The 14,927-nt window shown below is 39.3% G+C and overlaps 1 protein-coding gene across 1 annotated transcript in view; it reads right to left on the bottom strand.

Moving 5' to 3' along the window:
- Positions 1-1,081: 1,081 nt before the first annotated feature.
- Positions 1,082-14,927, bottom strand: part of DTL (denticleless E3 ubiquitin protein ligase homolog) — a 39,559-nt gene continuing 25,713 nt past the window's right edge. The window contains exons 12-15 of the mRNA XM_036757080.1: positions 14,612-14,701; positions 11,304-11,439; positions 3,408-4,249; positions 1,082-1,171 (exon numbers count right to left, since the gene is read on the bottom strand). Coding sequence (XP_036612975.1) covers positions 1,082-1,171; positions 3,408-4,249; positions 11,304-11,439; positions 14,612-14,701 — 1,158 coding nt within the window. The remainder of the gene's footprint in view (positions 1,172-3,407; positions 4,250-11,303; positions 11,440-14,611; positions 14,702-14,927) is intronic.

Raw genomic sequence — 14,927 nt, 5'->3', positions numbered from 1 at the left:
CCATGGGGGCAGGGACTATTTTGTCTTTGTATCCCAGCTCTTGGAACACAACAGCAGCATTTAGAAAAAAACAACCACCTGTTAAAATGAATAAGGAATTAAGCGAAGGAAGAAATCTCAAGCTTCTCTTCCTTCTTTCTTACTGCCCCAAAATAGAACTCGCTTTTCTGTGGTGCTTTAAGGTTTTCAAAGCAATTTCTTTTCAACAAATAAGTAGTGAAAATGACATCCATTTCATAAATGAGGAACCTGAGGCTCAGAGAGATAAGGTGAGTTGGATATGTCCAAGGTGACACAGTTTTAAGGGGAGCTGGGATTCAAACCCACGATTTTGGTGTTTCCAGATCTAACATTTTTTTCTGCCATAGTGCTCTTCCAAATTGTTATTGATCATTAGCCTTATAATAAGAATTTGCCAATCCAAACCTTTAAAAAATTTTACCTTTTTCCAGGAGTATTTTAATATTATGTCAGGGTAAATAAAAATCAAACACTTTTTATTAACTCATTTAATTTTTTTTGGGGGGGTTAATACTAAAAGTGACCCAAATGGAAGTTTCATATTTACAACAAATTACAAGATTTCTTCATAAATAGCCACAAATTTTTGCTATACAAAGGAATACAACATTGAACAGATTCAGAGAGCTTCAGAGGATTTCACCCGGCCTCTCTGGCCTCTCTGCATCGAAGGCTGCGGGAACAGAGAGCTACAAGACTAAGTCCTGTGCCTGTGGAAGTTGCAGAGCAGCTACATCATTTTTCCAAAGAGCATTAGTTATTCAAATATTTTCTATAGAAAATGATTAATTTTTTAAAAACCAAACTTTAAAAATGCAAGCCTGCATTCATCTATAGATGCAAAATATACACTATGCTAACAGAATCAGGCACTAGCCACCTCCAGGACATAGCTTTTGATGTTGATTTTCAATGTTGAGGTATTTCCTTTAAAAAGAAGGGGGGAAAAGTTAGTTTCATCAGACTATAATTGTTTTAGGTCATCTGAATTGTTTCTGCAGAGGAGCAAAGCTCCATTAACTTACCATGTTCAGGTTCTGAATGAATGGTCTATAGCTCCTTAAGACTGCTCAGGACTATGGTATTCCTCTTGGGACTTTCGATGAAAGTATGTACAGATCTTTCTCATGGAACCAGGTGTAGTTGCAACCTAAAAGTGGTAAACATCAAGGTCTAACTGTTGTTTGTACAATGCTTCTTACTCTTAGAAAGTTAAGAAAAAGCAAATTCAAGATACTCTTCTGATACTGACATGGTCACTTATTGTCAGTTTTCATTATTAAATACCTTGAAACCATTATCTCTTGTAGCTATACTTGCATTTGCCAGTAAAATTGTGGATCAATGTGCCACATAAGGCTAGCTTGTCTGTTGTAGTAATAACAGCAATCCCTATTTATATTGTACTTGAAGGTTTGCAAAATGTTTCATGTATATTTGTATTTGAGTCATATTAACAACCCTGTGACACCTACAAATGTCTCTCTGATTTCCTGAAGCTGCCTGAATTCCCCCTCCCCTTCATTATACTGCCTGAAATTCCACCAATGAACAAATGATTTTAATAAGCATTCTCTTAAAAATAAAAAAAAAGGAAATACTTCAGAGAGGCTTGTGGGACTGTTGGCTCATGATATAATCTAATTAGATTGCCTTGTGGCCAGGAAAAGGGAGAGGAAACTCTATTCATCTTGTACCACATGGCTTTCTGCTAACAGATTTCAGGCTAATACTATTAATACTATAATTAAGCACAGTCTAATGGCTAGAGCACTATATCAGAATTAGGAGGAATCCAGGTGTGAATCTCACCTCAAACACTTACTAGCTGTGTGACTCTGGGTAAGTTACCTTAACTGTCCAAAGCTTATTACCTACTTACAAAATAAGGATGAAAGAATTCATACAAAATGCTTTACAAACGCCCTATGTGTCAGCTGTTGTCATTATTTTATCATATTATGAGTTAAGTGGGCTTCTGTGGGCAACCCAGAGAACCTAAGTATTGTTTCTCTGGGAAACTGTATCCCAAGTCCCAACAATCATATACATTTTTTTAGAACTCTTCCCATTCATAAAATGCATATGGATTTTCCTTGAGCATGTGGGAAAGTAGATATCCATAAGTTAAGCTAGTCATACAGAGTTAACTTGACACTTTAGGGTATGCTAATTCAAGGCCTAGTTAAGGCTTCCTTTTGTCTCTGACTTGAATTTATCTATTCTTGAATTTTTGATCATTATCACCTCTACTTCACTTAGTTTTACTACTTGGGGTGGAGTCTAAAACTACTGGTTAAGATATTATTGGTGGTTTTATGTTAGTCTTGTGCCTTTTCACAACAATTATGGCCAACTAAGAGTTAATTGTGAAGTTGTGTGGACTTGGCTCTATTATAAACTGGCTACGTGTATATACATGTGTATGTGTATATACACACATTCACACACACACGTATGTGTAAAGCACTCTGCAAACCTTAAAGTGCTATATAAATGCTAGTCATTACTGTGGAGTCTCTGAAAGATTGGCTACGTCTCTTTGGACTTGAAGGATTGTAGGGACCTTGTAATAAACTACTCAAGTGGGCTCCAAGTTCGTCTGGAAAGGCAGCTGCCAATGACAAAGCCTGATCACCAAAGCCCCTCTCCTCTAGGGAGAGGAGGGAGCAGATGGGGTTTTGTGCTTCCTACAGTCACTTACCCTTAGCACCTTCCTATAACTCGCATGGAAAACTTTCAAGCTGTGATAAAACACACTTGACATTCTTCAGTAAGCAAGTCTCTCCAAAGAACTGCAATAATGTTTTATGCTTAATGAACTGGTTTTCTTTTGCTCTTTCTGACCCAGTTTCTAAGTAGCTGGATGCTAATGGTGTGACCAGGTAGGCAGTAGAGAGCAATTCCTTTTATTTCAGCAATAGAACACCTAACTTCTGAAGTTTTATAAGATGACTGATTTCTGATCAGCACTTCAGTGTATTTGTTACATGTATTACATTTCCAAGTATTTAAATTTCTACAAGGCAGGGATTATGGCAAACGTTCGTTCTGCAAGGTATTCAGCAATCTCTATTAAAATATATTCCTTTATATCCTATTCCTAGGGTACGAGACCTCAATGTAGTTTTTCATAGCTGCTGAAATCCATTTTTTATTCTGGATTGCCAATAAGTCCCTGCCCTGTCAGTTATAAGGTTGTAATCCCTTAAATTACAAGGGACAGCAATAGCTGTGGAAAATAGTTCAACAAAGGAGTCAAATTTAGGGCTCTCTTCCCTTTAGGGATCTGGAGCCCCAAAAGATTTGTATATAGCACCATTTAAGCTTAAGAAACCTGTTGAAGGCTTTTTACCATATTTAACCGAGATGCCTGATGGACTTACTGGAGAGGTCTTTCCATCTTGTCTCTTAGTTTGAGAAGATGAACCATTGGAAGGACTCCGGTTCCCACCTTTTTCAGTCCTCCACTTTGCCCCCATAGCCAACAGCCAGTTTTTTCTCTCAGGAGAACTATTCTCTTTGTCTACCACTTCAGGCCCTCCTCCACAAGGTTTGAAACAAAGAGGTGGTGATCCAAAGCCTGCTGGAGTACAGACACTGGTAGGAGACGATGAAGCTGGATTATTCTCACTGGCCTTTTCCATTTCATTTAATTTGGTTAGTCCCAGAAGGTCATTACTACTGGTCCCCTGGTTCCCTGACAGGCAGCACAGATCCAGATGAGATCTTTTAGCCTTCCCCTCCAGCTCTGTGACACAGCTGCAGCCTTTTAAACAGTTCTGCTCTGTGTTTTCCAGACAGCTTGAATCCAATCTCCTCTTAGCTTTATTTCTAGATAGGGCTGCTGTTTCAGGGTTGGCCACTGCTTGGGACAGAGTCTGACTCACAGGAGTGAGGGCTTTCCTGGGAGATGGAATCAGGACCTCAAGGACAGGTGGCATGTTGGATAGAGATGAAGAGGGTGTCCTGTTCACCCAGTTTTGAAACAAAATCTTGGAAGATGAAGGTGGCTTGGGGGAAATGGAAGTTGGAGAGTCCTTTTGACTGGTCTGAGTCTGGGCCTTGGCAAGAGGGGTTTTCACAGAGGATGTAGGGGTGTTAGAGGAGAGAGGAAGATCCCCAGCGTAATTTGGAGCACAAGATGCCGACCATGGAGAAGAAACAAGTGGACTGTTCTCTACTCTAGGAGCTTTGGCAGGAGTCATCTGGTTGCTTGTCATTGCTGCTGAGGAAGAGATAGTCAAGAAAAATCAGACATCAAAACCGGAAACATTTTTTGGATGCTGCTAAGTTATTCTTTTTGTTCCTTAGCACTTAAGAGCAATATGTGAATGGGAGTAGAGAAAGGGTTTCTATCAGCTGCTCTAATGAAAGACTGAGTAGGTAAAGAGATTGTCACCAATAATTGACATCAGATTTCCTCTGTTTTTCAGTTATCTATGCTTATGCCCACATTAGACCAAGTAACCAAGAATTGCCCAAGATCAAAACATTCAATCTTTACAGTGTATTACTTGGGCCAGGAAGAAGAGTTAAAATATTCCCTGCTCTGCTCCACGACCAACACTTCTAGATCCTCCCTTTGTCATCATCACTCAGCAACCTCTTGTCCTTAGAGATTCACTCCATTTATCTCTATGTGTTGGCACAGATCTGCACTGCTGTGATCTACCAACTTCTGGTCACGCTCCTTTTCTCTCAAGGATTTCAGTACCTGACTCACTGTCCCCCAAATCCCTTATTTCATACTTGGGAACTTCAATATACAGATCCTCTCAAACACTGTGACCTCCTCATTAACCAGCCTCCTCAGTTCTCATGTCCTACAATTTTATTCCACTCCAGCCACCCACAGAGACAGTCATACTTCAAGTTCTTAGCATTATCTGTAACTCCACGATTCTTAACTCTGAAATCATGTTCTGATCATTATCTCTTGCCCTTCCATCTCTCCCTCTATTTTACTGCTTCTAAGCCTTCCTCACTATGACCTTCAGTTCCTCCATTATTTCCTGTCCTCCCAGTTCTGCTCTAGCTGCATGTTCCTCCTTTCACAGTCTTATTAAGTTAATCTATTCAGTAACTGAATAGAATGCTAGATGAGGAGCTCAAAAAACCTAGGTTAAATCCATCTTAAACACCTAATTGTGTGACACATGGCAAGTCACTTAACCATCCAGCCTGTTTTCCCAACTGTAAAATGGGGATTTCATAGGATTATTGTGAGGTTCAAAGGAATTAATGTATACAAGGTGCTTTGCAAACCTTAAAGTGCTACATGTAAGTGCTTATTATACAAAATACTCCAGCCTCCAGTTCTTTGCCACCTTGTCCTATGGTCATGCATACCTTGTCAACACTAAATTCTCCGTCACCACTTTCTTCACTCTCAAGCTACTGAATATATCACTGAAGTAATAATGATGATGACAGCTGACGTATAAAGTATTTTAAATTTCACAAGGTCCTTTACATTACATACATCAATTCTGAATGACACTGTAAGAAATGAAAAACCAGGTCCACTAAAAATTCACATTATCCAATCTTAACTGCATCCTCACTGTTACAGATACATAATTTTTAATTCTTCTTTGATCGATTTTTATCCTCCCCCCAGTACCTATTCAATGCCTTCCCTTCTCTCGGTACCCTAATGCCACTCCAGCCACCCCTCTCTCAACAGATGTCTTTGTCTACTTTGCAAGGTAAACAGGATACCCATCATGAACCCCTTGTGTTCCCACTGAGAACCTCAAAATTCCCCTACATCTTGTCCTTCTCTACTTCTCTCTCTAAAGAAGTGACCCTTCTTCATGATAAAGCCAACCTCTGCTTATGTCCTTGATTCTATGACCTTCAGGAGTTTGCTTCAACCAATTTCTCGTTTCCTTTCTTGTGTTCAAGCTACTAGCTTCTTCTGTGATACCTACAAGTACTTGCTCTATCCTTAAGAAAAAACAAAACAACCAAAAAAACCCCTCTCACCTGACTATAATTCCTTATCTTTTCTCTCTTTCAGTCAAAACTCTTGAGAAAAAAAAAACATATCCATACTCACTCAGCCTTTACTTCCTCATCACTCACTTATTCTTAACTCCTTGTAATCAGGCTTCCAACTCTACGACTGGCCTAAAGCTAAGGTTAGCAATGATCTTTTAAAAAAAATAACAAATAATTTAAAATGTCTTTTATTTTTACATCATTCATTTTCAAATATCCTCTTGCCTTTTCTCCTACTCAAACTTCTTAACAAAGATGAAAAGAAAAGGACAATTCACCAAAACCAAAACAACGCGCCTATGTGATGCCATAATTCAGTATTCCACACCCAGAAACCCCTACCTCTGCAAAGCACGAAGGGAGGTCCATCTTCTCAATTCTTCACTGGAACCAAGCTTGGTCATTACAATGTTCAGGTTAAATTTATTGGTTTTTCCAGTTACATTTTTAATAGTAATTGCATATGCCAATGGTCTCTTAACTGGCCTTTCTGTGACCTCATTTTCTTCAACTTCTTTACAGCTACTGAGACTGCTGACCATTCCCTGGACCCTCTCTTCCCCCGACTTCTATGTCACTGCTCTTTACTGGTTCCAGTCTCCTTTGGTGGACCATTATACATTTCTGGCCTCCTTAATACTGGTGCTTCCTCAAGTTCTGCCCTAGGTTCTTTTCTCTTTATCATCAATCAATATACATTTATTAAGCACCTATTATGTGCTAAATGCTGGAGATACATAAAGAGGCAAAAGACAGTTCCTACCCTGAAGGAATTTACAATCTAATGGAGGGGGAAGGAGGAATACACAAATATATACAGGACAAGCTATATATATAGGTTAAATAGGAAATAACAGATGAAACTCTGAGGGCTTGGGGAAGGCTTCCTGTAGAAGGTGGGATTTTAGTTGGGGACTTAAAGAATGCCAGGGAGGGCAGTAGTTGGGAGTGAAGGGAGAATATTCTAAGCACGGAGTTCTGTTTTGGATACATTGAGCTTAAGATGTCTACTGGATATCCAGTCTGAGATGTATGAAAAGCAGATGGACATGGGAAACTGAAGACTGGGGCAAGATAGGTAGATTTGAGAATCATCAGCATAGAGACGGTAATTAAATCTGTGGGATCTGATGATATCACCAGGTGACAAAGTATAGAGGGAAAAGAGTTTCCTGACTTCTGGCTCATCTGTAAAATGAGCTAGAGGAGGAAATGGTAAATCTCTCCAGTATCTTTGCTGAGAAATCTCCAAATGGGGGTCATAAAAAGAGTCAGAAACTGATCAACAACAAGAACCACCTCCTCCACAATACTTTACCCATTGCTGCTCCTCTCCCCCCACCACATTTGTGCTCTCTAAAATATCTTATGTTAATTTGTGTATGTGTTGTATTGCCCATTAAAATATAAATTCCTGGATAGTTTTCTTTTTAACCTTTGTAGCCCTAGCACAGTACCCAACACATAGTAAGTGCTTAATGTTTGTTGAATCAAATTAAAATTTTGCATTAGTCACACGGCAATGGTCCAGGATGCTTTGCATCAAGGCAAAAGCCAGAGAAATCTGCTCAAGAATGTGATCTACAAGGTAAAATGGAAATCTGCAAAACCTGTTTGTGAACTTTTTTTTTCTTTTGTACGAGGGCCCTCAAGCTAAAAGGAGGTAGAGAAATTTTGAGTGTAACAAAAATCTCCTTGAACTTATTAACTTTTAGGTTAAGGGGGGGGGTCCTTGTTCTGATGCTGAGAGTTCATGTACTTGAGAGGACATTGAGAGTGTTCTGAAGCTAGAACATAGGTCAATCTTTATGCCTTTAAGAAGTGCCAAGTTGCTGATGGAATTACAAGTGATATGGAAACATGCACTTTCGAGTTTCTGTCTATTCTCTGTAAAGCAATGCAATCCTGGTTTTGACAGGACAGTTCTGTGCATGTCCTATTATTCTGATATTCATTTCTGGAGTGTAGCAAGAACGAAATATGGCAGTTACCCTGGAAAAATCTCTGTATTTTATACATCTGCCACTCCTCCTACTTGACAAAAGCCACACCCATTCAGCCTTTAAATTTTTTCCTGAGTTCCAACTCTACAATTGTGTTCTTACCTTTAAATGGCATGCAGAAGGCCATTTCATACTGTAGCTATACAGCTTTTGAATTAGAACGTGGATTAGTTTAATTACTGAATTGGACTCACAACAGAACTGGATTAGTAAGAGGGTTAATATGCAAATATAACTTTCCTCCTGATCTAAATAAACACTTAAATTAGGACTAACCACACAGGACTTAGCTATCCTGAATCATAAACTTTTCCACTACTGAGGGAGGTTTGCCTCTAAGAGTAGGCATTGCCAGCTCTCTGCCTTCTCTCTCTAGCCTCTAATAGACCTTGAAGACTTTTGAGGAAAAAAGAAAGGGATAGACTGAAAAGTAGAAATTCTGAAGTCCCAAAAGAAGTCTATCAGGCACTGTAGAAAACAAATCCTCACATTACATTCCTAGGAAAAGTGAGTCCTCTTTAAACCAAATACTTTCAGGCTAGATTCTGAGAAAAAGATAAGGTTTCCAGTAGGACACTCCATAATTAATTTACAACCAGATCTCCTTTAGTTCCTGCTAGTTGTTCTTAGGAAGAAACCTCTGTCTCCCTCCTCTCCACCACCTAAGCTATGAGGTATAACCAAGTTGATAATGTTACATCAATAGAAAAAGCCAGCTAAAAATCCAGTCTATATCAAATACACAGAGCATATAGGAAAAAGGAGTTAAAAGTTAGCAGGGACTCTGTCCACAGAGCTTCCTGGTTATGTAAGAGGTTATGTTCTGGAGATTGGGTACACTTATTATTTCAGGAGGGAAGGAAGTTTTCATTTGCTGTGCTCCTCAGTACAGGTCAACAGTCACTGTACAGCCACAGAGGAGTCATTTGTTCCATTCAAGAGGGTGGGAGAACAATTTGATGAACATTTCAGCCGGAGTCCTGGAATAGTTTGATGTGCTTTGTGATGTGCTGATTTTAGGAAAAGAAGGAAAGGGGAAAGAAAGAGCCAATAGCAATTCAGATTTCAAATTCTCTGATGCTCTCAAAGTACACATTTCATGATCGCTACCCAGGCAAGCAGGAAGCCTGTTGTGTTTGTAAGGTTAGGGCATTTCCTCTTCCTTCAGGGGAGTTATGATGGGGTAGGAGAACGTGGGGGTTGGGAGGAAGACAGACTGATTTGGCCCAGTGCTATTGTAAAACCTGCTCTAAAGAAACCCAAGTCGGTGTGGTTTTTCTTCATGGGATAAAACACTGTGCTCTCTACCTACCCAAATGGAGGCCTCACTCACTGACCCTAGGCAGGGCGTGTTCCCGAACTGGGAGGACAACTGGCACAGAGTGAACAATTGTTTTGCAGACTTCCTGAATGACAGTTCTCCATTAAAAGATGTTGGAGAACTCACTTTTTACAAGGAAATAATTCTGCTATGTCTTTATAAAGGGTCAGATTCATTTCACTTCAACAAACATTTATTAAATGTTTAATATATGCCAGGCACTGTGCTGGTGCTTGGGATGTAAAGATCCCAATTCCACCTATCTTACGGCCACGAGGAGCTTATATTCTACATGTGCTGATCTGTACAAAGATAAGTAAATAGAAAGTATATACAAAATCATAGAAAGTATTACGCACCAGAGATGAGCAAACAGCTTTTATTCCCAAGTCTGTAGCAAATAATTTGAGGCACAGAATGGTTTATTAGATTCAGGGCAGGAAGGGACCTTAGAGGTCATTAAGTCCAACCCCATTATCTTATAGCTGAGAAAGGTGAAATATGGGGAAATTAAGTGATTTGCCTAAGGTCAGAGATAGTAAGGTAACAAGTGAGGATTTGAACTCAGGTCTTAAGTAAATCCTTGCTATAAATGCCTGGACAGTGCTACAAAACCGTGGTTAAAAGGTAATAAAGACAACATACTGTAATGGAAAGTGACTCCTTTTGGAGTCAGAAAACCTATGTTCAAATGTCAGCTCTGCTACGTATTGTGTGACTATGGGCAACTCCTTCACCTCTTTTTTCTCATCTATAAAAGGAGAGAGCTGGACTAGGTTATTTGTAAAGGTCCCTTCAAGTTCAAATCCTACAAATCATTAAATGTCATTTGGGAGAGTGATGATGCCCAAAAGCCTATACACAATGCCAAGTGACCTGCTGAAGATGAAGAGTTTTGGGTTTAAGTCCTAATTGGCTCTGCTTACAAGTGACATACTACTGAGTTCTCATTCCCCTCATCAGAAAATGAGTATACACCTGTCATACATCCTCTTGTTTCACTTTCTACCTCCTGAAAGACATTTATAATTATGTAAGGCTTTGTGAAGAAAGCAGCAAGGCATCATGTGGGAGAGACAGGAGATGGATCAGGGGAATTACCCCTCCTTGGACCCTAGTGGAGACAGCTTAGGACTCACAGCCCAAGAACCCCAAGAACTGCACTGCCTCCCCATCTCTACTCCTGCTTCTAGCCTAGTCCTTACAGTTACTATCCAAGAGAGCAACCCTTGTTCACAACAAAGACCTGTTCACTACCTCTGCCAGTTCTACAGTCCCTGCCTCCTCAGGAACAGCTATTTATATCATATCATATCATATCATATCATATCATATCATATCATATCATATCATATCAGTCAAAGAGCCAGGAAAGAAGGCCTTGGTGCTTTCAAATTGTTCAACTTCAGAAAGTTATGGTTTTACTAATGGTAATGACCCTAAAGAAGACACATTACCAACTGCTTTGCAACTGTACCCTACAGATCATGGTGGCATTCCATCTGGCTGGCAACTGAATGAACTCCTTAAGAACAGGGACTGTCTTGCCTTTTTTTCTCTAACCCTAGCACGTAGTACTCATCTTAAGGCCCTTTTTAAGATCACCTTCTTCTTTCAGTTCACTCCTATAAATGTAGTTGTCTATAGTAACACATCTGTCTCCCTTAGATTGCAATTTCTGGGGCAGAGAATGTTTCTCTGTATCCTCATGGTATATATAGCATAGCGTTTGGCCTCTGGAAGGTAACTCACTAGATATTTTTTGACCATCACAATAGATCAAACTCAGTAGCTTGGAACTGATCCATTTATGCTGAGGAGATGACAATTCTCTCCTTTACTTATATATGGAAACAAGATGAAATTTGGCTTGGAACTATCTGTAAGAGCAAATAAACAAATTTCCCCTACTCAAAGCACCAAAGAAATTATGAAGCAAATGGAATACTTACCTAGGCCAGCTCTCTCCTCTGTTTTCTTCTGATATGCCCAACCCACTAGCGTGTGATTGTCTGGTGCTGGTTTTTCTTCCAGGCGACGCTTCAGACGCCAGACCTTCATGGTATTATCATCAGAGCATGTAGCAATCTGGGAGTAAAAGGCCATATTGATGTAGGCTTTAAAGTTTACAAAGTGCTTTACATGCATTATCTCATTTGAGCCTCGTAACAATCCCATACAGTACACACTACAAATATTACTATTATCCCCATTCTGCAGATTAACTGAGGCTCAAAGTTAAGTAGTCACAGCTAGTGATTGTCAGAGGGCAGGATCTGAACCGGGTCTTCCTGACTTCAAGTACAGCACTCTAGCCACCACAGCATGTCGCCTTCTAAAGACACTCAACTCACAGAGTTATCATGCAGCTGAGTCAGACTTGCAACTAAACAAAGCAAGTCAGGCCTTTAGAACTAATTTATTAGTGTAGTATTTTGCTTGATTGAAAATCCCTTGCCCTTAGATTGTTTTAAGGTCCAATTCCCTATTTTCAGGATTTCACTAAATCTAAAAGTCACAGAACAAATGCCCTTAAGAAAAGGATTTGTTCTGTAAAACTCAGACTCAGTCAAAAGGCCTCATCCAAGGACCTAGAAGGCCACATGTGGTCTCGAGGCTACAGGTTCCCCACCCCTGGTCTATGCCTCGACAACTTAAGACAGAGGAAAATAGCGATTCTTTTGATTTACAAAAGGGGGAGATACATTTCCTAATGTATGTTAAAAAAGATGGCCATCTAGGTAGGTCTATAATCCATGCCCAAACAGGAAGATCCTTTATACCATCTCCAATGAGTTATCCAACCTCTACTTAAAGACATCTAATAATGAGACGTCTACTCCCGAGGCAGATCATTCCACTTTGGGATAGCTTTAAGTATTTGAAAGTTTTTCTTTATATCAAGTAGAAATCTACCTTACCTATGATTTCCCCCATTTGCTTCTAGTTTTGCCTTGAGACCAAGACTAATTCTGATCCCCCTACACTGGATAATCTATGAAATATTTCCAGACCACTCTCACTTCTCCTCCAAGACTTCTCTTCCCTACTTCTTTAAGACTATATTATTAGACTATATTATTATACCTTGGATGTATTGCATTCACTTGTTCATTCTGTTTCAAGTGTCAGAAAATTCTTCCTACAATCTAACGTCAATTCTTTATGCTACAATCTCCTTGTGTAAGTCACAGCAAGAAGGATATTAGTATCAGTTTTCCAAGAAGTTTTGAACACCTTTTACATAAATATGAATCTTAACTGTTAAGACATCAAGTTTCTTCTCTGGCTTCTTTGAAGTATTTTCCCCCTCAACACTCATTACATCTTCCTGCTACTCAAGTTCTACACTGGGTTCCTGGAGGCTATGACAGTGTAGCACAAGTCCCGGAAAACCCTTCCAGGCTGCAGGGCTAACAGTACATACAGCATTAGCAACAGGATGCTGCCCAAGGACCAGCTGAGCCACATTTGTGACCTGGAGGTTGGGTTGCAGGTGATGAACATTTTTTGGCAATAGCATCTCATCAACAACTGTCTCTATCTTAGGACGCTTGAGATCTGTGTCCATAAAGGAAATACCCAAACCAAGAAAATCACAGACCTTTTGAAGTCAGTTCAACGTATTTACAGCTAGCTCTCTTCTGACTCCCAGCCAGTTCTCCAAAGCTCACTAATCAGCAGAGCTCAGGACTCTGGTAGAATGTGACGAGCAGAAGAGGGGAGCAGAAGAAGGTTCCCCTGAGGTTCATCTTCCAATAGGTACAAAAGCAAATAAGAAAACATCTGGCTCCAGAGACTTAAGGAAGTTAAAAATAACCTTTGCCCCTTTAAAAATATCTGACCATTCCAGTGCCCAGGCCTTTTATGGCAAAGAAAGTTTGGCCTCGAAGAACTTATGGCAATTGGCCACCAATGCCAGAGCTGCTCTTGAGTATTTGTTTATACAATTTCTCTAATTCAGTAACTGAAGGGGAAAAAAATCTCACGTGTCTTCCAAAGCTCTGGCCCCCAAGAGAAGGTTAGCTTTTTCCTTTCCCTACCAGGACTCCAGAACTCTATAACTGGTATGGAAAAAATGCCTGGAATCCCAATAGTCATAGTTCTATTCATCCTAGGCTCAGGATGAAGTATTCTTAGGGAAATGTCTAAAAAGTGGCCACCAGGTGGAAGTGTCACCTGTGGATAGGCAGATAGCTATACTATATTTGTTTAAGTCTTTCGATGTTTGTAAACAACCCAAACTTTGAGAACTCTAAGGATTATTAAATTTAGTTGAGTAGAAAAATAATTTCCCCCCTAAGCTAATGACTTTGCATTAAGATTTATTTCAGGGCTATGAACAGTCCATGTTAGAAACAATTTCGTCTAATAGAAAGAACTTTAGTCTACAAAGTACTTCGGTTTCAGTCCAAATCCTATCAACATCTAATATGACATTGGGCAAATCAATTTGCTCAGTTCCCAGCTATAAAATAGGGACAATACACTACTTAAAATTCATAATGCTAGTGAAAGGACCAAATGAGATAATGTAGATAATGTTCTTTGTAACCAAAAAGAATTATAAAGATGTGGGTTACTATTCCTCAGGCTAATCTTTCCAGTCCTCTCAACTGTTCTCATAAATGGTTTCCAGGACCATCACCATTCTGCTCACTTTTCTCTACACATGCTATAATTTGTCACCTCTTAAAATGTGGTGCCCATAACTAAACACAATACTACAGATGTGTGTCTGACTAGTGCATAGTACAAGACTATTAGTTCCCTATCAGCTTAAAAAAAAAAACACATTCACATATGACTTGTCTCAGTGTAATTAGCAGCACAACGAGGCTTGATAAAAGAAGTAGTTGGTAAGTTTTGCTCTTTTCAGAAAGGTCTAACACACTTAATATTTACATCTCATATTAAAGTCCAAATTGGACTGTTAATGATCAAGCTGTCATTTTAAATGATATCACATTGAGAATGTGTGCTAAAGTAAAAATGTTGAATTATTATTAAAAAACATAAATTCAATTAAATTTGGGGGTATTTTTACTTATGTAGAGGAGTCAAAAGAAACTTGGAATTCATTCCTACTCATGGCTATATAATACGGTTTCTCTCTAACAGCAGGCAAAATTAGAATCTGGGTGAATAATTCCAATCCAGGTTTCTGACTGACTTATTTCATACTGAAGGAGATGCTAAACAAAGTTTAAATAATTATTAAGTCAATACTCAAAAACCCCACAAAGATATAGTTACAAACCTTGGTAAAATCAGCTGGACACCAGCACACAGATGTGACTTCTTGAGAATGACCCAGGAGCAAAGTGGGAGGACACCAAGGCTCAGAGATCTATCCTCCCACATAAAAGAAAAAAAAAAGTTAAAATAGCAATAAAGTAGCCTTATATTTTAAAAGGCTGAGGCTACTATTGATTAGACAGGTGTTTAGGACTTTGAAACCACCAGTTTTATCCCTGGACAATATTAGATGAAAACACACAAGCCCTGTAGGCTAACTGCCCAGTAACCTTGTAGTAATAATGCTCCAGAAAAAAAAATAGCCCTGTTTATTATAG

Source organism: Trichosurus vulpecula, chromosome 4 (genome assembly GCF_011100635.1).
Source record: "Trichosurus vulpecula isolate mTriVul1 chromosome 4, mTriVul1.pri, whole genome shotgun sequence".
NCBI classification, from domain to species: domain Eukaryota; kingdom Metazoa; phylum Chordata; class Mammalia; order Diprotodontia; family Phalangeridae; genus Trichosurus; species Trichosurus vulpecula.
The sequence above is the reverse complement of the archived record's forward strand: the minus strand, read 5'-3'. Positions and strand labels throughout refer to the sequence as shown.